The sequence below is a fragment of the Megalops cyprinoides genome, chromosome 9 (assembly GCF_013368585.1).
Source record: "Megalops cyprinoides isolate fMegCyp1 chromosome 9, fMegCyp1.pri, whole genome shotgun sequence".
Taxonomy (NCBI): Eukaryota; Metazoa; Chordata; class Actinopteri; order Elopiformes; family Megalopidae; genus Megalops; species Megalops cyprinoides.
The window spans coordinates 15,727,144-15,754,858 of record NC_050591.1 but is presented as its reverse complement, the minus strand read 5'-3'; the positions used below and the strand labels follow the sequence as shown (position 1 = coordinate 15,754,858).

Sequence of the window (27,715 nt, the reverse complement as noted above, 5' to 3'; positions counted from 1 at the left end):
GTTTTTTACCTTCGCCTTGCTGGGTTGAGGAAAGCCTTGCTGTCTGTGTCCATCGTAATCCACATTAGTCTAACATTGGTCTCCTAAGCCCAGCGGTGCAGTGAATTCAGGAAACTTTGCAGTTTTGCAGCCAATGGTGACGAACATCTGGATGAAATGACTACTTGTTAGGCAGCAGTCTGCCTGCATGTCTGGTCCCCTGCGCTGTTCAGTCTGCAGCAACTTCGAACCTCTGGTCCATAGAGATGGCCTCTCTCACTTGGCCCGCCCTCTCCCTACACCTAATAGTCTATAGCCCCGCCCCCGCCTGCGCCTGGAGGGCAGTGGAGGTGGTGATGTCCCCAGCCCCTGGGGGATAGTTAAGGGTGCTGTGGGTGGTGCTCTTGAGCGCCCCCCTGGGGAGGCGACAGTGGAACAGGGAGCGCAGGTAGCGGAAGACGGCCTTGCGGAAGAGGATGAAGACCCAGGGGTCCACGATGGGGTTGAGGGCAGAGAAGCGGAATGCCAGCAGGTTCTGCTTGTCGCTCTCGTATGGAGTAACGGCGCTGACAAAACCGCAGATCTGCGAGAGAGAGAGGAGAGAGCGAGACTCACATTAGACATTTTACCGGCAGAGTAAAAGCGAGTACTGAAAAGAGGAGAAACAGACACAGAGAGGGAGACAGAGAGACCGAGAGGATGCATCTGGAGGTAAAAACAGGAAGTTCAGTCCAGACTCACACATCCAGGATGATCACAGAACAGTAACACGGACAGAGCAAGAAAATAGTCTAGTCCACTCAACTCTGCCACAAAGGAAACTGAATTCAGCTGCATAATTATGAAAGCAGAACCAGCTATCAGAGGACCATCCCACAATGCACCACTAGGAGGCTCAATCTGAAAACACGCTCTCTAAACCACAATGAACTACTGATGCAGAATGCATCACTAGCAGTGTGCGGACAGCCATTTTTCAATCTGATCCAACCATGACATGCTAAACAACTGGTCTGTAATAAATGACAAGGGCTGGTTAGATGTTGTACCGGCCGGTGTAAATGTTTCTGCGTTGCTACGGCCTGGAATGAAAACTAATGAACTGGAGACAAGGGAACGATGTAGCCTAGAGACCGGGACAGATGTGGCAGGCTGACATTCCCAAGTGAGCAATGCAGGCCTTCCTACGCCACTTCTTACTGCTGTCATTTGCAGCATCACGCCCCATTACAAGGCAGGAAAACCTGTTAAACAAAAAAAAAACCTCCCCAAACAACATTAAGACAAATAATTAGCTTTTTGGCAGGAAGCGTATTTCACGTTGCTCAACCAATCCAGTTATGAGGCTCATTTGCTGGGTCTAAACTGATGGAACGCACACATGGTTGATTTGGAAATCGTGAGGCACCAGCGCTCGGCCGAGTTTCAGTTCTTGCTCTCAGAGCCCGTGTTGTTTCCCCTGAAACCCTGAACCCATATCACGTGCGTGCAGAAAAAAAACTCCCCATCTGAATAATAAATGTATTATAGCAGCAGAGGGTAGATCAGTTCTAGATTTGGCAAGGCGTACTCAGAACTGAGCAGCGCTACAGTACAGAAACATTCCCACATCGCTACAAGAGCCCTACTCCTTAATACGTGCGTATTTGGTGTAATGGTGATAAAAGTAGATACTGTAATTCTGTAATTCTGCAGTGGGGGTTGAAATCCAGCCCCACTATATGGCTGGAGTCTGTTTAGTTTAGTCATTGTGGAGCTGGAGGATGACAAAACACCTCATAGCTGGAAGCCTGGGTGTATTTCATGCCTGTCTGTGTGTGATTAATTGTATTTGAAAGTTGCTCACATCCACTTTGAATTATATTGTTTATTTAGGACTGGTATGCTGGGAAAAGAAATCTGCTGCCACATGGAGTTATGATGGTGATTTAGAGGAGGGTAATATCTGTTCTCTTCTCTAGGCAGGTGGTGCTCCTACTTCCCTTTACCCAGGAAATCGAGGCCCTATTTGACAGATGGTCTCCCACTTAGAAAAAGTTCACCATCACACAGCCACCATGGCTTTCTAGGATCTGGGCTAGACAATAAAAATGGACCACAAAATAACGACACAGAGCAAGCATGACACATAACCAGTGCATTAGGGCGAAGCTGGGAAGTAAAAACATTCTCTTTTTGTTGTCGATAGGTAGGCTGACAATGATGTGCTAATTAAAAATGGCTTATGTTCAGCGGTGGTCTGTGGCTCTTGCTCTGTCTCTGTGGTGCCTGTTTTTTGAGGAAGTGGGAGCCCCATGTGCTTTCCCAGGCAGCAGTGAATGGTGGGGCCAACAGTCACAAGAGCTCTGCTGGTACTGGTGTTTATCCAATCCCTCCAGTGTTACATGTGGCACAGTGCAGAACGTTGTTATATTTATAATATAATTACAGTGTCTCACAACGTACCACATAGTTTATTCTCATGATAATTTATCAGGTTATAGTTTCAGGGTTCATGTGTTTAGTGTGGCCGGGATTGTAAGACTTCTAATCCAAACATTGCTGGTTTAGTTCCCCGGTGGCCTACTGCTGTTGTACCCTTGAGCAAGGTACCGAATTGCCTGACCTGACTTGCCCAATTGAAAGTAAATATCTAACTGTATAAGTGAAATGACATGTAAATGAATAAGGCTGCAAGCTGTGTAGGTTGCTCTGGATAACAGTGTCTACTACTAAGCAAGTGCAATGTGTTCATTCAAGACTTCTGCTGCACTGTGAATACAGTTCCAACACTTACATGTGACGGAGCCAAAATGGGTCTATGTGTACACTGAAAGTATAACTGCAGAAATGATTCAGCCCTTTGGCAGTCATACCAATGTTATGTCTCAGGTGTTACATTAGTCTGCCAGTTAGACCAGCCCTGTTGAATGAGGCCAGGATATTTAAAAAAATATATATGCCTTGGAAATCTCTACAAGGAGGTCATGCAAGTGCTTATTCCAAGTTTCATAAAAAGATCTTGTGACCTGTGCATGATGAAAGCATGCAAATTTGATATCTTATGGTTCAAATCTGTAGAATGAGATTGTTTACATTTGCTGACAAATGCATGTTGTATACTGTCTCTCTAATTGTCAGTATTTGCTAAAGTCTTTGGTGCTAGGTATGGTTTCAGGCTTCATGCTTCAAGATTAAATCTTAGTTCTGGGCCTCAACATGGCTGCTGAACTCAACAGAGTGAAGGGTCCATAGGACTGCTCTACAATGAACATTATTTTGCATTGAAATCATTGGGCAACTTATTAAACAATTTAGAATTTGAAGATTAGTTTTTTAATTTTATATAGATATTTATTAATAAAATAAGTATTTGTCAAATATCTATGAGAAAATGTTCAGTACGTCTTGGAAGTCGTGGAAAGTATTTACTTGGATGTATGAATACACACACTGGTCAGGTCAATGAGCCAGACAGCAAGGCTGCTTCAGGCATTTGTGGAACATCCAAATAAACACATTCCCCGGTTAGCATTTCCTCACAGGACCATCCAACAGTTGGTACCTTTCAAAACTCAGAACTCAAAACCCATGTTTTGACTGCACCATCCTTTATAGGGAAGAGCATTCACTCACGGCCCAGGCACAGTCCACCATTGCATTTGCATTTCGAGTGTAGCCAGTCAGCAGGTGCCACAATGTCTGCTGGGACTTCAGAGCGAGATGCGGTTTGTCTTCCCATTGTGCGTCGTCAAAACAACCCTAGCAAACACGTTTGCAAACTCTGAGCAGGGCGTTTCTCCCTCACGTCGCCCTCCCACATATGGTCTTCCGCAAAGAGAGCCACCAGAGACCAGCCACAAATCATCGCCCTGGGGAGGACCACAGGGTACAAATGATAAAGAGCCAGGCACTCCTTAAGTAATTATTTATTGATTGAGTCATTTTTGTTTAATACTGTGCCTCAAACTTATGTGGACCTCAAGGGGGCTGATCTATTCGTGGAGTTCTCCGCAATAAATAAAACCACAAGAGTGAAACCAAACAATCTCTACTCCTACACACATACTGCACCCACACTTGTGCTTAAACACACTGCACTTACACACTGCACCTACTCTCCCATTCACATGCACACCCATTCAAAGACTGCACTAATGCATACTGTACCCACATACTACAATCACATAATTCCTCCACATGGTCAGAAGTGAGACAATGTGACTGAAAGTATATTGGAGAGGACCAAATATCTTTTCAAAATGAGAAATAACAAAAAGTGATGAATCAAACCAGTTTTACTTCCTATGGTCCCTTCACTAATAGATAATCTTAGGTTGTTTTCAGAAATTACAAAATATGTAAAAGCAAGAGAAAGTATGCAGAAAGTATGTGTTACTATAGGTATTACCATGGATAAGACTGTCACAGAATGAGAAAGCCCTAATGCAAAATAATAAACTGAAGGTAAAATAAACTTCTAAAACAGGGAGAACTGTAGTGAATGGTGTCCGTGAACTTATTACAGACCCAAAGATGACAAGAGTGAGCATATTCATATTGATAACAATTACAGGAGACACTGATTGTCAGAGACAAAAAAATGCTAGTTTGTTCTATTTCAATATGAGCATAGACCAAGAGAAAACTACATCCTTTAGCCTCTTTCCACTGTCACACACCAGGAGAGGAGAGTCAAGCAAATAAATAAGGCATGTCCACACTCCCCAAGCCTGCAAATCTCACAGATACTGGTACCCAGACACCAGCTATCCCAGGGGGCACTACCCTGACAGCACACAGACATTAAAAGCCATCTGAGGACAGCAAAGGCTCCATGTTCCATGTTCCAGCCCTGTAATGGAGATTCGTCACTCTTAGCTCTGGTCCTGCAGGAATCGCCCTTGGATGGTGTTTAAGAACGACCACGTAAGATGAGAGCAGTCGGCCATCTGCCAGTTGGAGAGCTCCAGTGTTTTTCCACTGTATGCTGCAGCATCCTTTGCTACTGCCTGTGCTGTTCAGACAGTTGGTAAATAGGCAGAAACAGACCATTAGCCTGCAGGTCGTGGCTCTCTGGAGTGAGAGAAAAGGCACATGGGAAAGGTGCTCCCTAATGAAACAACTTATTTTAGGAGCTGTACGTCAGTGTGCTGGTGTTTTCCCTTTCCCTGTCATTTTCCACTTTCACCACATACATGAAGAAGTGCATGCACATGCTTTTATAAAATTAATGGGAAAGCTGAGCAATCCATTGATCACCACCACTGAACTCTATTGACAATGCTGTCAGGTAGTGCAGCAGCGAATCACCAGTGGAAAAAGTAAGACTGGCACAGCAGTAAGGTTTGGCAGGAAGTGCATTGGGGAGTTGTGGGTGTGGGCTGAGGGCCTAATGCTTCTGTAGGCAGTGGGGCAAATGTGAGACTCATGGAGATATGAGACCTTCCTACATGTGGGTGTGTACTACGCCCTCTGCCCACCCCTGCTGACTCACACACACTCCTACTCCAAAGCCCCAATCACAGTTACAAAATCTATGGCTCATTTGTTGCATTACTGTATAGTCCATTGACCTGTCATTTAGGTGATTTCTGTGAGAGATCACAGGGTGTGTGACATTAATGTGGGGAAAAAGTTTCTACTTTCTCACACTCAGAAACAGAAACAGAACCCAGTCAATATTTCCACCAACCTCCTTTTCATCATCTGGTTTGCAGTGACAAAATCTCTCCCCGTAACAGTGTCTGTGTGTCTTGCTCCATTCACTTTTTTATCTCTCTTCATTTACTCATTTACCATCTCACCACTCATCGCCACCCCCCTCACCCCCCCCCCTTTCCCCTCCCCTTTTCCCTTGTGGCCACTGGCTTCCTTGATGAGTCAGCCACACTGTTTTTCTTCTCTTCGTTATCTGTTCGTGTTACTGTGTCTCAATCCCTCACCCTCAGCAGCTCCCTCCTTCCTTCTCTCTTTCTCTCACTCTGTTGGTTTTGCAATCTTGCACTAAATGTTGAAGTGCTCTGTTAAAGTTAGAAGTAATGTGAGAGGGAGTCTCTCCCCCGTCCAAGAAAATCAATAATATTTGAGGGGTTTATGGGGAGGCTGACATGACCTGGGGAAAAGTGAGCGCTCTCAAACCCAGAGAGTGCTGGTGTCAGCCTACAGCAGATCAAAGAAGAGGCTGAGATCAGTGTTCTGGCACAGGAGATCTACATTTGGACATCAACTTGGTGATGGCCGTTCAGTCAGACTAGGTGGCTGAGTGACCACAGTGACCCGTTGCAGAGGAGCTGTCCTGAGGTTATTCTGTGGGCATGTTTCTTCCCCTGTAGTTTGTATTTTACTTGGGCTGAGGTAGTAATGAATCTTTTCGTTTATTCAACACTGCAGAAGCCACTTGCCGCTGAACGGTCAATGGTGCCCCAGAATCAATACCCTCTAAACCCCAGCCATTCCAGCAGACCCATTACTGTGGAATACAGACTCCACGGCTACTTCTCGGATATCAGAGAGACACTGCACAGCGCCCCCACCCCCCACCACTACTACATACTGTATATGGCTATGTTTTGCTCCATGGAAACCCATTTACCTCTAATGCATAATTCAGATGGCTTTGTGCAGGATCAGTTCAGGATGAAATATAATTAAGGAGGCTGCAGAGAATGGGGTGGCTGTGTGCCACAGTGGTTAGGTAAATGCACTGAAATTTGCAGGTTCAGATCCAGGGTGGGGCACTGCTGTTTCTTCCTTGAGCAAATTACTTCACCTGAATGGCTTCAGGATCAGTGTCAAGCTGCATCAATGGGTAAGGTGTATAATGTATACATCGGTAGTTTCCTTGGGTGAGGTCATGCGCCAACCAAATAAATTTGATGGCATTGATGATATTCATATTTGCCACCCAAATACTTTCAACTGCCTGGCATCTGAAAGGCAGCAATGATACAAAACGGATATTATGTTTAAGGATTCTCAGGACGTCAATATGATTTTACCCATGGATTCAATCAGCTTACTAAAAGCTATTACCCATAAACTCAGCCCAGATGCAAATATTCAACCTCTCATGATCTGCAGGCGGTTTTCCTGGCCTTCTACACAACATGTTCCATCCTTGTTATTATTGTTTTCGCGTCTGGCTTGAACAATTCACTTGGTGAAAGGCGAATGGATGATGTGTGGGTTTCACGCCAGACACCCCTCCTGGTGATGCTGAAAATGTCAAAAGAAGATGGGACATGTTGTGCAAGATCTGCCTCATAAAATCTGTTTCTGAAATGAAAAGACCCGCTGGAAGGTGGGAAGCCCGAAATTGTTGCAATATGTGACAACAAACACACATGCATAGACCTCTCCCTCTCTCACACAGCCACGCATCAAGACAGATTCAGCTGTTCCTTATGGTTTCTTTGCAAGCCAGTTTCAGTGTCGCTGCAAACACATTTTAGCCATCATCCACGCTATTAAGGAAGGCGGTTATCTTAGCAGTGCATTAGCAATGGTGGCAAATTACTGATTTACTTTGGTATGGAGTGGCATGTTCCACCTCTGCGACCCGTCTCCATCTCACACTCATACACACATGCACACCCACACACCCACACACACACATACAGAGACCTCGTTCACAGCTCTGTCATACCCCTCCCTTCACAAGCAAAGCTCCTCTCTTCCCCTCATTTACCATCTCTTTTCTCTGTTCTTCTCTGTTCCCGGGAATCCTCCTTCCTGGAATAAACAAAGCTCCCCTCTCTTTCACTGGATGGCAGAAAGGCAGAGAGACTGCAGTACAAAACCCACTGTCAGGCTGTCAAACTGTGGTGCATGGACACACATACTGCAATAGGACACCAGTCCCATACAGAAACGAAATATATTGAGAAATATGTTGTTTAGCCCAAAGATGTGTTTTAAGTACAATTAAAATGTATTCATACAAACAAAAAATATGATGCAACATATCAAAAGGAAAAAGGAAAAGCATGTTGCAACGGAGCCTTTCCGTATTGCTCCAAGAAAAGAAGAAGTGCTTCTGTTATGAGCATATGTTTTTTGACATGCAAAACCAGCGTCTATTTGTTTTATTGACTTTTTTTATTGCTGACTTACAGACTAAAAAGGTCATGTTAACTGTTTCTCAAATTAATTATATAATATAATTTTGGAATCAAATGTTTATACTGATCATCTACATGTGGATTATTTTTTCCCCTGAACATAAGTGCTGATTTCTAATTTTTGCCTGCTTGTTTTAAACATACCCCTCATCGCATAGACTCCACTGCAAGTGGAAGTCATTAATCTATCTGACAAAAGTGTTCAATATTTAAAAACTCATAAAAACAATCTAGGTAACACAATCAATAAAGGCTGGCAATGTATCAATGCTTTAGAGCAGCACAAATTAAATATTAATATTGAGTAATTGATGTGCTGCAATGGCTATATATTATTAACCAGTATCAGAATTGTAAGAACTAAATACTAATCAGTAGAGGAATAACAGGGTCCAGGACAGGGTGCAGGCTATGAAAATGAAATATTTAGCTTTGAGCTCTGGTTCATTGGCTGTGCATGCTGGTAGAGAAATGGCTCTATGTGTCTGGTTTACATGTGGAGCTGAGATGATCAGAGAAGGAAAGAAATGACTCTCAGGAGGAGGAGGGGGGAGCAGGGACAAAATACAGCGGTGGAAGAGAAAGAATGGCGGTTTGCTGGGCAGGAAATGGAATGATTCCAGCCAAATCCAGGGGATTCAATTTCCTGCAGAAATGCTACACCTTGTTTCCTTATTTCACTGCCTTGATTACTGTGCTAACGCTCAGAGATTATTGTCTTTTGGGCACAATGCTGAGCGTGCTATTATGAGGAAGTTGCCGCGGGAGCCGCACGCGTGCACGGTGGCTACGTGACATCACAGAGGAATCTCCGAAACAAAGCTACGGTGCATCTCCCTACGGGTGAAACACCGATCGACTGAACGAACCCAACACAATACAGCTCCACGCTGCAAAAAAAGTGCCAGACGCTCCGACCGTACCGTAGTGCTAATATCTTGTAGCGCTTCACCACAGGAACTGCATCCGTGACGGTCTTGCTCTGAAGAATGTGGTCATGGCCTATTTAGCTTGGCAGCACTACAGAGGTAATTGAAGCGAGACCTTCATGCCAGCTGTTACAGAGTGCTGATTGCAGGGTAAACGCTGGTGCAGTTCTATATGTGCGCCTTGCATTGGAACTGACTGATGGACATGCAACAGGGAACAAAAGTAAACAACAGATGCTGAGGAGTGAGAGCATTCATTCTGAAATTCAGAGCGAATAATTGATCAAATAAGTTAGCACAGCTGGTTCTGAAGGTCCTACGCTGCCGGGGCAGAGAGCTTCTCTGTGATAAGAACTCCATAACAATCATTTGTTTCTGCTACAGGTAGCCTGCCAGGAGATGAACTCTCTACTACAGGTAGGTTTAATCAAACATATTCTATTTGGTGATCCAATACTCAGCTCATATATTCCTACTGTATTTATGTGTCGAGGTAACAGGATGTTCCAGCCCTGTTCATGCTGCTGTATTCAGCCATGCCCCTTCATGAATATTCATAACGGGCCAACAAATTACAGGACCTTACAAGACACAGAGCTGGATGCCTGGTCAGTATATGGAATATCTATGCTTTAATCTAAATCCAATTTGCCTCATAGTGCAGAGGTGATTAAGAGGTAGGACTTGTTTCCAGATTTGCAGGGAGCTCTGTATTGACTGACAGCTGAAAGACAAAGGGGACCAACATTTGAGCTGCCCTATGTTACGAGAACATCAAATCAGGCGTCGGCAAGGAGACAGGCCTGATGAGCGTCCTTCAAAGAGGCTGGTACGCAGCCCCGGGCTGAGGCAGGTCAATATGTGAGGACACCTGGGCTGGAAAGGCCCTGCAGACACACACTCATTCTTGAGAGGATTGGATCTTTGAGGTCGATGCAGCACAAATGAGAACCAGCCACTACCGCTGTCATAGGTGAGAGAGAGCTGGCCAGAGCTGCAGGTCAGAGGTCAAGCCCTGACGCGGGAATGTGACGAACAGCAGGCGCACCCACCTCCAGGGCAAAGTACCTGACACCAAGCAAACTCTTCAAAGGCCACCTGGCGCAATTCCACACGGAAGTAAACCCAAGGAAAGTAATCTGTGCTGTGCCAAGCATTCACAGATCTACCCTGTCAGCATAATTGACTTGGTTTGGGCATGATTTGCCCAGCCATGCACTTTCCCTGGGATTCATTTTCAAACACTTGTTGACTTTTACCAGAAAAAAACAAAATTCCATTACAGTTACAAATATTAACTACTGATAATTTTTTACAGAGTGTATCCTTTGGTGCCCTTGAAGGTAGTTTTGTTTTGAATCCATGCATCTCTGCCAAAACAATATAAGCTTCATATTTATCTAGGCTGTGCCCCCTCCTCTATGCTCAGTACACTGATTTTCCAGGCCTATCAATGCCATCATGCAAACAGATTATTAATTTTACAGCAGTAATCTAACCAAGGTTGGGTTAAAGGAATGTACGTAAGACTGGATTTCAATTCCTTCGTTATGCCTCTGCATTGCCTAAATAAGTGTAACTTTATGCAGTTGATGGTGTGCCAGAAGCATGCTGTTACTGGAGCTTGTTGTTTTTTGAATGAAAGACACTCTCCAAGTGTCATTTCAGATAAACCCAGGAGACCTGAGCTGTAATGCTACCCTGCATGTTAATTTCAGCTGTATGGTTGCCTCAGTTTGTGATTTTTCAACAAAAAAAACAAGCTTTGCATAACACAGTCTTGGTGGGACTTGTATACTTTCCTGTGACATTCCTTTCAGGTCCTGCATTCAGTTCAAAATCATTGAGCCATCTTAAGCAGGAAAAGGGGGAAAGTCACTGTGCGGCTTTCATCCGGGAGGCTTTTTTCTTTACTGAGTTACACTTCTCCTTAAAATTACTTAAGAACTTTTTAAATGATTTCTGGGGACAGTGCATTTATGGGCTGAATCTGAGCCAAATACTGGAGGTGGTTTTATAAGCGGCTTCATGATGAACCAAATTATCCTTTTTTATTCATGGTCCAGACATTGATGGAATTTTCCATTTGTCTTTTACTTACAGTTATTAAATCTTTTTTACTTCAAATTTGTGTGTGTTTTGTTGGGCAGTATTAACACTTAAAGTTTACTCAATGCGGAATTCCCCCATTGGGTCAAAGTGGAAGTGGAAGAACCTAGATGCAGCTATCAAAATGTGTGCCAGTACCTGATATGGTGGGAAAATGCATTCCCCTGTATAAAGGATGAAAAGGGAGCCTAAAGTGGCTCTTTTATGTCTTGGTAGTCAAATCACAGGACAAAAGATGTGTATTAAATAAAGTATGACTGGAAAACAGGTGCAACTCATTTGTATTTGTGTTCTGTTAAGCATATCATATTTTGGCAGAAATTGAGCTTTGGAATCCCATCACGCAGTTCTCTCTGAATCACTTTTCCAGGTATCCTCTGCTTTTTCCCATCTCACACTCTCCCCTTTGTCAGATTCCTTTGACTTCCCCAAGCCCGTGGTGAGAGCACTTCCAAGCGCTGGCGCTTGTGGAAATGAGTTAGGAAGAATACACAAGGGAATGAGCAGTCTGAGTAACTCACACAAATGAGCTTTCCAGTCATATGATAGTCTGAGGAAGTGACAACAACTCCAATCAAACATATGAGGTGTGAACAACATCCTTATCGCAGTGCATCCATCTCTGTCTAAGCAAGCAAGCCCGGCTGGTACACAGTGGCAAATGGGTCCGGCTGAAGGAAATGGCATCAGTTCTTCGTCTGCATCAAAGATTAAGAGGATTAAAATCAATGGTTGTGAAACTCGCTAAGTGCTGTATGCGGAAAAGGGAAATAGGGCTGATTAAGATGGAATAGCTGGGGTGGGGGGGTGGAGGAGGGGTGTGGCTGATAGCAACTTCCCCTCAGGGGAGCGCGGACAGTAATGTAATGTATCTCAGCAGGCCCAAGCTAGGATCTGCACTGCTGACTGGAGCAGCAGAGAGATGGCCACAGGGTCATCAGAATGTATGTGCAATGAGATTTACAATACAATACAATACAATATAACATGACTATTTTATGCAGCATTCTTCAGGTAAAATGAAGATCAGCTTGAAGTCCAACTCGTAGGAACAGGCACATGAAAATTGACACATTTTAAATCCAGATTTTAAGGAGTCATTTGTAGCTGTGCCTTTTATATTGTTTGGGATTGAGGCAACTGTGAGGGATCACCAGTAGATCACCTCAATGTAATATATATTACATGCAATGGAACACGCTTAATGAAGCTCCAAACGAAGATTTGGGAGGGGAATTTTCAGACATCCCTGTGCAGTTAACCAAACCGAGAACAACTGGTCCCATCCACAAGTATAAAAATGACATTCACCACTTCCGTTGTGTGTCTCCCCTTTTTCTTCTCCTTTTTTATGATGTCAAATGGGGGTCAATATCCTCAGCTTCATGGCCATGGTGATTCTTTCACCGGACTCCAAGCCAAAGGTCAGACCCTCTCTCCCCACATAAACAGCAAATTTTATGCTTTTACTGTATGGAAATTCAAATCTACTAAATCGTATACATGCACACATTCAGTATGATCCTTCCCCATGAATCTAACCAACATTTATCCTTCACTTTAACCCACAACCTACTGAAAGTGTTACTGTTTTTCTTCCAAAATTTGGTTTGGCATGAATTCAAAGAGCGCAAACCTGAATGAAAAAGTTTGCACTTGCGTTGGCAAACAAAAAGTCTGTTTGCAGATTGATGCAGACTGAGCGACGGCAGGGAGGTTGAGAAATCCCCCAAAATGGTGCATAAACTCAAGCGTCAGCACAAAGGGAAATGAGACGAATGAGCAAGATCAACTTCGGCATACTGCTTGATAAAATTTGCTTTCTTAACAACTGTGCACCAGATTGCAAACCCTGCCCTGACTACATATAGTAAGATAGGGTCATGAGAATGTATGTAACATACAGTACCCACAGAGGAAGTTGCTTACTCAATGCTGTACACCTATACCACACAATGCCTGACAGCTGAGAGCCGCAAGTGGAGCTCTGAGGACGCCATTACTAGAACTAAAGTGTCAGCATATCTGAGCAGTAGTGCAGAAAAATCTGTTCTCTTTATGATTCTCAAAGCTACGAAAAAGTGAAATGACGGAACTGACAGTGTCCTGTCATGATTATATAAATACAAAGTACACAATAGATCGAAACACAATTTATTGTGGAATATATAAATTCCAACTTAGAGCTGAGTACTGAGTACCTCTTCACTACTCTGACTTAACACTGGAAATGCTGTGGCTTTCTAGGTCCTGGCTTGACAACAGCTTGACAAAAGACCTCAAAGGGCATACCTCCAGGTTCAACGAACATTTATTCCTAACTTTGACCCACAAAGAAATACTAGTGTCCCTTTTTCAAATATACATTTTTCAACATGCAATATGAAACCAGAACCTTTGTGTGAAATAAGTGTTGCAGTGGGAACTCATTACGGGGTAGCTCATCATATCAAGGTTTTGGATTAAAAAACACACAATGTGTGATTAGTTGCATATGCTCATACTCAGAATTATAGTGCCATGAATTAAAAATTTTGTGTACTGAAATGAGCTGGGAAAGCAAGCACATTAAGGGGAAGCATCTCTATAAGGCCTAATATGCCTGGTAAAACCTTATAGTCAGTAAAGATTATTTATTATTACATAAAAAGCTAAAAGAGAAGGATGTAGCTGAAACGTCATTATATGATATTAAATGCTTAAAAAGGTAACCTGATGTGCTGTGTAGTGTGGTGGAGGCATGATTTTCATTTTAACTAGTTGGGCTGGCATTGAGTTTTGTCATTTTTATAGTAGCTGCAAAATTGAGTAAATAGATTAAAAGTGTATTAGAAATGATGCATTTTAATGTTGTCTGTTGAATACAGGGGGAGTATAATGACTTATAATGAGTATAAGTGTCGGATGAACTTCACTCAGGATTATAAAGTGAGCGTTAAAGTGAGCTGTTTCAGAATATTTGAATGATTGTGTGATTGAATGTTTTTTAAGAACCATGTTTGAAATGAGAAATTAAGTAATCACTGTGTGTACTTTTTTTTAAGATTGCAAACGACCTTCCTTGTGGATGATATTGCCTTTTCTCAGCTGCTGGAGGTATCCCTAGTAGATACACATGTATTGACCTGAGGTGTTTAGTAGCCCTTGCGCTGATGTCAGGGAAATTTATTGCACAAACACACTTAACCTTGTGTCTCAGTAACCAGTTAAAGGGGAGATTTATGGTGCTGAGCAAGCATGGCTGATTTTTATTTGCATTGGCTGTTTCTGCTTCATGTAATATTATCTGGAGCCTAAATTATTGTTATAAGAATATTTATTTTTGTAACAAAGTCTTCAGAGTCCTCTTTAAATAAGGATACAATAAGATACGGTATGTATCCACTTGATAACAATCAATTTTAATGACGGAATTTGCTGAGATAGATTCCATGAAGCGGAAATGGAGAACTTGCATTTATTTTTGTGTCAAAGTGAAGGGTAAATGTTTATTTAATTAAGGTGTGGGGTTGCACATATTTAAAAGTAGTTCTTCATATACTCACATAGGACATGAAGGAAATATTACTCCAAGTCTTACTCTTGCAGGTCTGCAGTCACATCATTGTTACCATCTCTCTTTGAGAGACTATTTGTTCAGTTAAGGCACAGCTGGATTAATTCTGTGCTTCAGTAATCACAATAAAAATACATCCAACACTTGTAAGTGGATGATGGGATTCAACCACTATATGATGAGTGTGATAAGCCAGCATGGCAACCCTCTCAACTACATATGGGGCTGTGCATCACCAGGATTTCCCATGTGGATATTGACATAGATTTCTGTGGCAAAAGCAACCACACTTCCCTGTTGTTTAAACCCCGAACCACCAATATCCTCTTGGGTACTCCTCGCATGGTTCCAATTACGTTGGCTGAGCTGTGCGGTCGCCGAACTTTGAATTCCCTGGCTCCAAACGTTTGGAACACTCACAACATGTGCTCAACATGTGAAGTAGGAAATATGGGTTTCATTACCGGGTCATTTTCTGTACGGTCGGTCCAAAACATCATTTATATTCCGAATGACAAAGTGGGGAAAAATCTATACTAATTTAAGATGTTATCTTACACCTGACAGTGAGGTGTTTAAATGCAGCGTGCATAATGCCAGAGAAGAGACCTGAGATTTCTTCACAAACAGTTTATTCTCTTGCCATCCCAACATTGGTTTCAGGATCCAAATATGATTCATTGTGGGATTTTACATAAAGACACAAAACTCTCATTTGTTTGCAGATTTCAGAATTACTGAGCACAGCCTCAAAACATAATATGGCGAAATGCAGTGCATGTTGCACACATTCAGAGAGAGACCCCCCCCCCCCCCCCAACAGCTTGAATCTTGACCATACAATGCCACACAAGGTGTGACACTGATCAGCCTGGGGACAGGTTATGAAGTGTGTCTGAAGAGGCACCTGCACATTCTATAGGAGCACAAAGCAAAGTGTACTGTCTGAATAGAGCTTTAGGGGTGCACACAAGTGTGAGCACGGTGTCTAGCCGTCTTGTGTGCATACACACTTGCAGACAGACTTAAGAGAAAGCCAACAGACTCTGACAGGGCATGCCAGGAGGCTGACAAGGGCAAACACTTCCTCTCGTTACCACGACAATTGTTCCATTGTTCTTGGAAGGCTACACACCTGGGGAGTGGGGGTGCAGACCATCTGCACAGACATGCCTACTTACTAAAGATACATCCCTCTAACATCTTGTACAACTATACAGAACACGTATGAGAATGTTACAATAATACTTTCAAGATACTATGCCCCTCATTGCCTTTCTCAGAATTTATAGCTGAAATTGGGAGGGATAATTGGGTCACAATTATCATCATTTATGGTTTCAAGTACTGTAACATTCTGTCCAGTGTTATTTTTAGGGGTGGTTTGTTTGTGCTCGAGTCATTTCCTAGTATCTCTTGTTTTACTAACTCATGTTTTATTGCACTGGGGGGTTTTACCATGATGATTTGAACAGATTACTGCATGCTGGTGGTATTTCCCCTCCTCATGATGATGTGTGCCCACAGTCTCTCAGGTTGTGAAGCCACAAGTCTCAGTGCTTTCTCACTATTTTTTCTAGCACAATTTGGAAAAACTGCTAGAACTCTATGAGGTGGTCAAACCCACAGGCTACTTTTAAAAAAAATTAGTCACTTACTAAAAGTTACAGATGTTTTTTTCCTGTTAAAATTTAATACGATAGTTTAAGCACATCCAGCTACCACTCACCAAAGTTGATGTTGTGCCAACATTTTGCAGCCACTCAAACTCCGATGCAGAAACACTTTTTTTAATCTGAACTGATAGTGGAAAAAAGCTCCCCCACCAAACGGGTGGCTTGTTGCTCTGCTTTGGGTTGCTTGTTCCTGGAGCTTCCCAGTGAAAGGACTCACCATGGGTCTGAGCAGAGGGCAGCACCCAGCTAAGCACCCATGATGTCATCACAGTTGGAGTGGCCCGGGCACCAGCAGCTGCTGTGTCCTCTACACATGCCAGATGTGGGTCTGGGTGGAACACACTGCATTCAGGCATGCAGAGCAGGCTAACGGAAGGCAGGAACCAAGGGCGGGTCCCCAGAAAAGCAATACGTGTTGTCAGGGATATCATTTGCACTGATATAAAAAGGTGTAAAAACACTGCAAATACATAACTGCAGTGAAATGGAAAATTTTCTACCCTTCTACCCATTTTCAGAAGATGTGTGTGTGTGTGTGTGTGTGTGTGTGTGTTAGATACCTCAAAATGACTGATGGCTTCATACAGTGTGTGTATATATCGCATAAATAGGAGTCATATAGACTTTTGTCATTTAGACTTTTCCATCAGGCCATCACTATGTGACTAATCTGTGTTATCTCTTTGTTTCTCAGAAACATACGCCGTATGAAATGCCAATCATGATCTTTGGCATCTTTGCCACAAACCTCAGATGTGCAAACTTTACTAGCTTCTCTCCCATCACAGCCAGTACTACAGACACATACAGTATATATATATATATATATATATGTATATGTCAGCTGTATCTCTATCCCAGGAATAATCAATTTAATGAAAAAAAATCAGTCTGTTTACATGGAAAAAGTTACTATTGTAATATTATGGTACATTAGTCAGGGATATTTTTGGGGAGTTGTGGGTTTTTATTGAATCCAGACATTAACCTCTTTCCTGAATATTCAGCAAAGACAGCTTGTACTGTTGAGATATCACCACTTACAGCACCTAAGGTGGCTCTGTGAGAAAATAAAATCCAGGTAAAGCATCTAGTTAGCCAAACACTTGCAAATCTACCTGGTAAGGGACATGGACTTGATAAATGCTAATTACCAAGTAAACACTTTCCCTGGGCTTCTTGTCCAAATTAAGTAAGTGCAAAGTAAACTACTGATATGTTTTCAGCTTGCTCTTGGATACTTAGTCCTTTTAGAGAAATTATCCCCATCACAGAAAAAATACTGCATAAAAATCCAGGCAAAACCCATCTTCATCAATCACATTAATGACTTCACAGTTGCACCTCTTGTTTAAACTGTATTCATTGAAACAGATCTTCCCACTGACACCCCATTATTTGGCAGTTAACTGTTGATTGTGACACCGACAATACTGACTTTATATTGTTATACAGAAGAGTTTCAATGGCTGCAAGAATCCTGGCGTGTTAACTGTGAACATTCCAAAACTACTGGTATGTATGTAAGTGTTGAAAACACAAATGACATGTTTCATTTCATTATAATGACTTAAACAAATAAAATGGGCAAGTCCCTACATTTTTCTTGTGTCACACTGTGCCGTGAATCCTCCTGTTCAGCTTGGGTCTGCAAGATATTGCCACACAAATCCCGACATTGTCTGTCTTACTAACGAATAGTCACAAAAAAAACACAGCATGTCATGTTAACTCAAACAAAACGAAGGAAAGGTATCCACCTGTTCTAATTCTGCATAATCTTCATTAAAAAATAAACCACAACAACAAAACATAACAGCCAGTGCTTTTACCGGGATAGAATAAAATTTAGTGTCAGGACAAGAGCGGTCTCGTTGAATCTGAATTTCTCCTTCCAATAAAGGCTTAGTTTAATTTTGGTAGAGTTGGCTCTGGTGCCTACATACTGTTGGTAAACAGATTGGCAAAACAGCTAAATCAACAACTGACTAAAGTTTCTGTTATTTTTTTCCCCGTATCTTTTATTCTAAAATAGGACAAGTGAAATAGTTTTTATTATAATAATAGAAAATGTTTTATAGTTATTTCATGACAAATGTACTGGTTGACGAAACACTATGGATATTTTTGAATTGAAGGAGAACATTGATTAAGTGCCAAGATAATGAAAAACATGGGACTGGACTTTTTTAATGGAAAATAATAACAAACGCAAATGATATATGGCTGCAAGTTCAACAGAGGTCAACACATTTTTATTCTTTATTTATTTGCTACTTTTTGTCAGAAACAGAATACCATATATGAAGAGATCTTGGTCCACTGATATTCAACAACAGGTTCTTAGCCCAGAAAAATGTGGAAAACGTCCACCTCTGAATCAGCTCTGATTGTTTTGACGGGTGTCCAAACCCTGTTCTCCTTGCTGCCATGTCTACAGCTTCTCTGGCCCCTGTCTGCAGTCTCCTTCCAATGGGCAACCAACAGCATGTAACCAACCTCACTTATGCCCATGTGCATTCAATAAATTGATCAATTAATAAAACAAACGGCCCCATTACTCAAAATTATGGCTTCTACGCAGAGGTACATATTAAACTCATTTGTCAAGCAATGACAGGAACTGTAATAAAAATATATTTATGGCACACAGGCGTATGGAAAAATAAGCAATGTTTAGTCAATGAAAAGGTCTACAGGTCAGGCCATGAATATCACCATCATTTGGACCATGGGGCTGCAGCAAAATCAATCGAATGCAGTTCTGTATTTAGAATAAACTGGGACAACTGTTTTTTGTGAAAAGAGTTGAGTTTTACTATTATAAAAGGGCACTTTGGGCCATTCTCTGAAAAATTAATTTACCTCGCAATTATAATTCAAAAATATTTGTGAAATCGGACCCGAAAGTTCATCAGAAATTTACTGAGAAAATATCAGCTACAAAATATCGAGTACAAATATGAACTCTAATGAAAGTGTTTCGTCAAACAAAGAAAATGGCTCTAGTAAGAAAAATAAAGAAAATGCTTGGTATGTCCATGCTGATGCTTCCCCTGTGCTGTTTTTTTTTTTTTTTCTCTTTCACATGCTCATGGAAAAACTCTTTGTCTGTTTTAATGCTCAGGGCTGTTGTGTCAGGAGATTGTACACCTCCTCTTTCCCCCTCCCCAAAACCAAATTTCTGTACCTGTGTTGTTCCAGCAAAAACATTTGTTTAAATGAAGCAATTAGCTTTAGAACTTCCTGAGGAGAAAAGAGTCAGACAGCCATGGGAGAGAAATGCAAATTGTAGACCTACTTGGGGCTGAAATTTGAGATACTAGAGTTCCTTGGGTCGTTTTCCTCTCCAAATATTCAAATTGTGGCCAAAACAAGGGCCTTGTGGTAATCACAATGCACAGTTATGCAAAATATGTCAGCGAAACGCATTCCAGAATACATAACAACACTGGACAATTCGCTGAGGTGAATAACAAAAGCACATATACATGAATACCTCACAGACCCATGTACTGTGAAGTGGACCAACAGTAGAGGGCTATCAACATATTCATGTTTGATAACAATACAATGAAATGTTCATTTCACTATACTGTGAGTAGATTCATGGGGAATTCCACTGCAGTGTGAATCGTGGGTCATGCTGAATCACTGCTACTTTAGGATAGATTCAAACATAATCCACACCAGAATCAGTGCAGAAACATGAAAATACATTGTGGTTGCTTAAATGGGCTTTGAATGAATAGTTTTAAAGTTTTTGATGTGTGGGGTTTTGAAGATTACAGATCAGATGCCTCTATTCCAAATAATTTCTTCTGTCTTTTGATGTCTTTTGTCTTCCTGCCCCTCAAGTAACATTGTAATAGTAAGGGAATGAATGTATGATGGTGAAAAGAGAGTGAGAGAGAGTAAGTCTGTGTGTGTGTGTGTGTGTGTGTGTGTGTGTGTGTGTGTGTGTGTGTGTGTGTGTGTGTGTGCCTGCGTGAGCGTGTATCTGTGTGACAGGGCTCAGAAAATGGATGCTCCTGCACACTGGAAGAAACATTAGAGGACAAGCAGGTCAAACTTCACCCAATCAACCTCACATACCTTCCATACTAATGGGCAATTTTCAGTTTTTTTTAAGGACACTTCTACCGTATAACCTGTACACAGAATCTATGGGGAAGGCGAGGGGGTGTGAGGGAAGCCACTGTGAAGTGGATTGTAAGGTAAACTGTGTGGGACAAACCAATCATTCCATGTTAAATGTGAAACAAACCTGCTTCCTTTAGGGCCAGAAAGCACCCTGTGGTGGGTTAAAGATCTCAGGCCATGATTATGGTGTGTCTCAGCGGATTTTTGACGACTAATTATATTAGAGTCAGGGTGGACATTAACATATCCCAAGGCAAACGAGGCCACCTGGGGGTTTGGCAGCAACCATGGCATACAGAAAGGGGGAGTGGACAGACCTTTAGACAAACATCTGCACCCTGCTGCTGTTTTTCAGTGTATTCATAATTGATCACTCTGAGGGTTTGTAAGCCTGGGCAATGATACCATAATGCTCTGCGAGAGGCATCTGCAGGAGGATGATAATGGTTTGTTCAAATTACAAACGACCTCCAAAGCGAAGCGCATTATCTCCCCACGGCAGGTTATTGTCTGAGGCCGGGCCTTTGTGATTTATTTGGGCATTGTAAGGGAGAGGCTCTGGCATTCATCTGCCTTCTGATACTCCCCCTGGAGCCTCTTCCAGTGCGCTGAACTCGCCAAGTAAACACTGGAACAGGTCAGGTATGCAACACGGTTTGTGAACGCAGCGGGTGCCATCCTGCAAACAGAAGGTCTACGGGACGAGAACCAGAAACCTCTCCGATCAAGACTTGTCGGCTTAGCCCAATCGTGGTCAAAACAGCTACGAAAATGCAGCCACAGAAGAGGAAGATTATCATTGATTGCCTGCTTGTGAAACTCTTAAGACGAAAATGGCCTTTATGAAGGAAGTCCTCTGAGACAGACTACCCAGCCCACCCACCCGGCTGTCTAAAAGCTCCATTTGAAATTGACAAAACCCAAACAAATGGTAGTTGTGTAACTTGTGTGCTCTCAAGTGCATTTGACAATAACAAGGGGGCAGAAACAGCTGGTTTGCGTCCATGGAGGCACAGTGATTAAGACCCAATTAGATCACTGACGTAGCCCGGTCTGTTTCGTGATGCACCTCATTATCTCAAAGGCCTGCGAAGAGGGAAACCTCCATTGTTTGAGTCACAAAAGTTACCGCTGTCACAAAGCCCGCCAGGCTGAATAGGTTGCGTCATTGTCAATAACTAAAACGACAACCACTGGGCCTGCCATCAGGGTAGCAGCTTGCGTTATCCATTGCTCTGGCCCGCCCCCATCCCCACTGATGGTTACTGTAATATCTTCAAATGGACAGAATCTCTCTAGCATACTTACCTTCCTAACTGGGTTGTGTGAGAAAGCATATACTATAAAAGGAAGAGAGATGTTCTAATATTACCACTTCCACTTCCGTTCCCAAATGCGATCCTTAATTGCCTGACTTCAATATCAGTAATTCATCGCTGTCAGCTATACGGTGCCTCGTGTTTGTGCAGATGAATAGGGGACAAATGTGTAAGATGAATAGGGAACGAACTATGGAATTTCATCTGTCCGTGTGCATTGTTATGTCTGTCTTCAAGCCCTGGCTACTGCAGAGGGAGGGTCCCGTATGAGACCTGTCTGCTCTCAACCCTGTGGCGGTGTCACGCTTGATTTTGCAGTCCTTGGCCATCTCATATTTATATGTTAATTAGTCTGTTAAATTGACCCTGAATTTGTGTTTCAGTGTCACATGCACAGCGCCACAGACTGCCATTGGCAGAAGGGCACGGGTGATTAGTGTATTGATCTTCCCTTGTTTATGCTCCTAGTATTACATCTTACCTCACCTTAGTCCTGTAATTTTCTCCACCATCGATTTTGGCATTGATTACCCATCAACAGGACAGTCAGACTTGACAGTTAAGCCTTTGGCTACATTGAACTGAATGAGTTAGGGGTAGTAGGGTGTTCATCTGGTGATTGTTTTTGCAATTAGCGAGGCAGCCTTGAGTGGGCTGTCAGCCCATGTTGAGGTAATGAACGAATGTGTCATTATTGCATGTGTCAGGCGCCAAAACCAACAGAATGACACAGACAAGGAAAGGCTGACTTGTGTTTTTATTTCATCTGCCACTTGAGTGCTTTCGGCGCATTTGTTGGTTGTGACAACTCTTTGCAGCTATGGCAACAGCATGAACAACTATTACCAAGTGTTGAGTTAACACTGGATGTTAATAGATCTGTAGCCTGCCAGCTGAACACAGCTGCCACTGAGCATTCTGCTCCTTGACGCTTTTTTGTCTCTTGCCCTCTCACTAGGGTCTCACGACCGCCACCCCCACCCCCACCCCCCCAGCCGCCTCTCCATCCAATTAAAATCTGCTGATGCCGCAGCCTGATCCAATACAATGCACCGCACTACCTTAGGTTGCCCCATTACGCTGAAACAACAAGAGGACCGTTGACATAACATGATATTTTTAGGAGTTTAGTTCAATTGATTTTTTATGCTGACAAACTGACAACATGAGCCAGACAGAAAACGTCAAAGAAATTATATTGACATCCATCTGTTCACACCAGGGTAGAAGAGGGGGATGCTGCGAAACTTGTGGCTAAACAGTAGCACTGTTTTTAATGTTTAACTGAGTCACATCGATTTGACAGAATGAATGAATTTGACTCCTGGCCAAAGTGCTTTGTCATTGCCAGCTTATACAATGTCCAAAGAACACAGTGCCATATGTGGAATGATACAACCAGCGATCAATTGCACCGACCCATGTCGGCGAGAAGGGGAGGATCTCATCATGTCATTATTGACCGCTATAAAAGACATCGCAGTCAATGATTCCTTATTATAGCACAAACCTAATCACTTTTAATGGTATAAAATAGTCTGAGACCTCGGAGAGGCTTTAAGATCGATTGATGGCACTAAGTAAAGACGTCTATGCAATGCAGAAGCACAAACTCTCATCCAGTGTTTGACATGACACAAAGCAGAACCAGAGTCTAGATGAGAAGGTTCTCAACATCATGGAATTCGGCCCAAAACCCAAGAAAATAAACAAATTTTGTGGATATCAAACATGTTTTGAGGTCATTGTTCATCTGCAAATCGGCACTCTACAAAAAACAAATTCTTTCCTATGTGGAAAACATCCTGATCTTTTGAAAACAACTGTTTCAATCACCAAATCATCTCCAAGGGCTAAGAACGCTCACAAGCTGTGTATGTATCTGTGCACGGCAACTCGCTCTGGGGACAGAGCGTGGGTGGAGAGTTTACTTGGACAATGTTGCTTGGACAACACGACAATCGGAGAACCCCTGCCTGCATCACAGCATTTAAAGTTTCCTACGGCTGTTCTGGGTAAAAATAAAACCAGGGGGAAGCGCTTGGATGTACTGAGGACTTAAAAATAGACCCTGTAAGAGCTATTGATGGCTTCATTCATTTATCGATTTCTTGTGTGCTTCACACAACATGGCCAGCGAAACACTTTCCCTTTGCACTTCCTTTTCATGGACTTGACTTTATCCAGAACACTTTCAGGATATCATGTTCTGAATTCAAATTTATGTTAAATCAGAACTGTCAGACAAGCTAAAGCTGAATTCAGAAGAGAGCAGCAGGTTCCCTACAAATTCGTTCCGAGCCTGCTGCCCTGAGCCCTAATGGCCTCGGTGTCAGTCTGCTCCTCTGTCACATGCTAGAGCGACATTATGGTGAAAAAGGGAAGTGAAAACTGCAAGGCACAAGGTCGTTCCCCCTCGCCTCGACCACACTGCCACTTCATCCACTGCTCCATTTCCCCTTTTTCTCCCTCTTCTACACCAACCAGCGCAGCTCGTGCTTTGGCCCACAGCAAAGAAAACAACAGCAACAGAAACCCATTATAGTCATCTTCCCTGTCTCTTTCTTTCACTGCCTCTCATCCCACTCTCTTTCTGTGCACATCATGGCCCGTAACTGTCGATTTAATTAAGGGAATGAACTGTAAACAAAGGCTGGCAGCCAGCGAGACACAAAACACCAAACCCTGCTTCATGACATGCTGTGAGACGGGGGAGCATCTGCGTGCGCGCTTCACCACAAGCAAACGTGGGCCGGCTGCGAAACAGGTAACATGAGCTATTTTTTTGTTGTTTTTGTTTGCACGACCATGAGACTGGGTAAGGAATCACAATGCATGCTCTTCTTTTTTTTTTTTAAATTTAATCCTGCCATCACCCTGGAGCCTACACCATTGTGTTGGCAGGGTGGGCCCTCCAAAGCCGTGCCATTGTGAGGGGGACCCCCCCCCCCCCATTGTCCTGTGCACTCTCGTTCCAGGCTATCCATAGGTGCGTCACAGGGCAAATTTATGAAAATTAACATATTCCCTAAATTAGATGCACTTGCTTGGAGGTGTGCTAAAGGTTCTCTGAATAGTATGCAGTTACATAGATGTTTGCTTACTGCCTCTAGGCCACTGTTCTGCAGTGTGTGACTCAGTTGAGTGAGGCAACCACTGAATGAGACGCCATAGTCTCTTTCTGTAATGCTTTAATTACAGACAGGACTATTTATGAGATTAATGGTAACATATGAATACAGGCTACACCTGTTTGGATACCACTAAAGACTAGGTGGAAACATTCAATAGCTTTCTCTTTGGACCAGAGGATGCGACCCTTTGATGGACAAAGCTGATTGAGCAATAAACTAGAACAATGAAAGCGACAGTGATAATACTCATAAATATCATCATGAAACAGTTAGTAAAATGCGATTGTGTAATAACGCGGTGGCCTACCGCTTTGGCACGTTCCTTCCCGTAACTGCTCGGAGCGCTGTTGTTTGTTTTTCCAACAGTCTTCCCCAAAATGGAATGCTCTGAGGCAATAACAGACAACCGACTGCAACTCCCCTGCCCCACCCTCAGCCAATCAGCAGCTTCCAGTCTGCAGCTGCAGGCCACACCTGGAAGCTGAGAGATGAGGGCGGGGATGGGCTTTTCCAGTTCACCAGGGCTGGCAGGTTTAAGATACACCTGAGCGCGCGAGCAAGACCTGGGAAAACAACGGACTGCTTGACACCCTATCAAAATAATGGCTCTCGTTATGCAACCAAGACCTGCAAGTGCCCTGAAAAGCTGCTGCCACCCCTCAGGGCCTTTGGGACTGGAGTGGCTTATACTTGTTTCTAAACCTGCTCTGGGATTAAAGGTCTTCTATTCACTGACACACTAATGCGCGCGCATACACCGAAAAAAGGCAGAGCACGCTATTGTGCTGACAGCGCAACTGAGATACCTAGAAATTCCCACTGAAAAGGCATTAATCCTTGGCACTAAAGTCTTATCTTAGGTACACGGGCAGGGGCAGAGGCTGGATGTCTGCATCTAGATTCTGGGGGAAAATACTGAAAGCACTGAGGATGCTGGTGAGAGATGGCACAGGATAGTGTGTCATTGCCGACACTAGAGAACACAGGCATTCAGTCTGACTGTGGCTATGCAGTTATGGTCATGGAGGTGTTTCTACAGGCTGGTGCTGTGTGCATTAATCTCTCTTCCACAAGAACATCCCTGCTTGTTATAATTACCCATTTAAACACGCCACTAACTGACAACAAATCAGCCAATCATTTTGCTACATTACATCACTGGCATCGAAAGAAGATTTGCCAGAACAGAGGGTAGTGACGGTTTTTCCCTGCTAACAAACAGTTAACATAAATGTAATTGATGCTTCTTTTATGCATAGCCTGTCCTAAAATAATGTACTACATTCACTGCATGGGAGCAGAGAGAGAGATGGACTATTGGGTGTAGAGAGCAGATAGACAGAGAGACAGAATAGGAGGCAGGGCACAGACACAAATATGATCAAGTATATCTGACTGGAGGGTGGAACTTGAGCTCTTGTCATTAGGCACCTCAAGCCACAGGTGTGAAAGGTTTGTAAACATCACCATTATGTTCAGACCACATCAAGATCATGTGAACGGAGAAGGGTTGGGGCTGGGGATGTGGATGTGGTCTGAGTTTAATGATGACGGTTACATGAGCTGTGTGTGGAAAAGCACCGTGGCTTGACGTGTGTTGAATTACGGCCTCGTGCCACTGGCTACACCTCCACCCTGCAGCCACACCCCCCCTTCCTTGACGGAGCCGGCCCGGGAACTCACGGTCAGCGGCAGCGAGCAGATGACGAAGATGACGGTCATGGAGGCCAGCAGCACCAGGTGGTCCACCTCCTCCTCCCCCTGGCCGAACCAGGCGCTCATCTTCCGCTTGCGCCCGGTGGACAACACGGAGCCGCGGCGGGACAGGTGGCTGCGGTGCATGCGGCAGAGGCTGACGATCACTGAGCCGTTGCAGACGAAGACGGCGGCGATCAGGAGCGCCATGAGCGAGGCGTAGGAGAGCGAGAAGGCCAGCACGCCCCGCTCCTCCTCCGCACCCTCGCCCTCCGCCTCCATCTTGATGAAGCACCACGTCCCCGGGCAGTACTGCTTGTGCCGGCCCACGCCGAAGAAGGGCAGGGAGCAGAAGGCGCAGGTGAAGACGTAGATGAGCAGCAGCGTGACCTTGGCGAAGCTCCGCCTCACGTACTTGGCATAGAAGTACGGGTGGCTGATCGCCAGGCAGCGCTCAACTGCCATGGCGCAGAGAATCAGCATGGACGCCAGGCCGAAGAATGTCATGGCGAAGGCGAAAAGCCCGCAGAGCCGCTGGTTGCCCACCAGGCCCAACAGTGAGGCCCGGCGGGCGTAGCACACGAACACCAGCGGGCTGAGGAAGCAGGTCCCCAGCAGGTCCGTCACGGCCAGCCCTGTCACTAGGATGCAGAAGACGGAGGACTTGGTGCGCTGCTCCTTCTGGTGAACGCCCAGGATGGCGAGCGCCGTCAGGTTCCCCGCCACCCCCGCGATGAACATCAGCGTGCTCACCACGGGATTCCCGTCTGAGTGAATCGCTGTAGTGTTCTCGCACGTAGTGTTCCACATGACGCAGCCAAAAAAAAAAAAAACCCTGCGCTTTTGTGTGTACAGAGACGTTGAAGCAGAATTAGTCAATCTGTTCCATGTGATACTTGCAATTGCTCCGTGCGTGCTCGCATACAGGCAGCAAAAACAACGGAGCACGCGGTTCCGCAGTCCTCAAATGACTCTCTTGCCGCTTGATGTCCCGACAGCGGAGATGTGGTCTGAAGTCATGACAGAATGCCAACCAAACGCTACCTTGTGGTTTGCTCACGATCTACAGAAAA

The 27,715-nt window shown here is 43.7% G+C and overlaps 1 protein-coding gene across 1 annotated transcript; it reads right to left on the bottom strand.

Moving 5' to 3' along the window:
- Positions 1-289: 289 nt before the first annotated feature.
- On the bottom strand, positions 290-27,452 carry ptgir (prostaglandin I2 receptor). Its single transcript, XM_036536627.1, has 2 exons — positions 26,631-27,452; positions 290-562 (listed from the first exon to the last, which is right to left on the bottom strand). The coding sequence occupies exons 1-2, from the start codon at positions 27,450-27,452 to the stop codon at positions 290-292; spliced, it is 1,095 nt and encodes a 364-aa protein (XP_036392520.1).
- Positions 27,453-27,715: the final 263 nt, after the last annotated feature.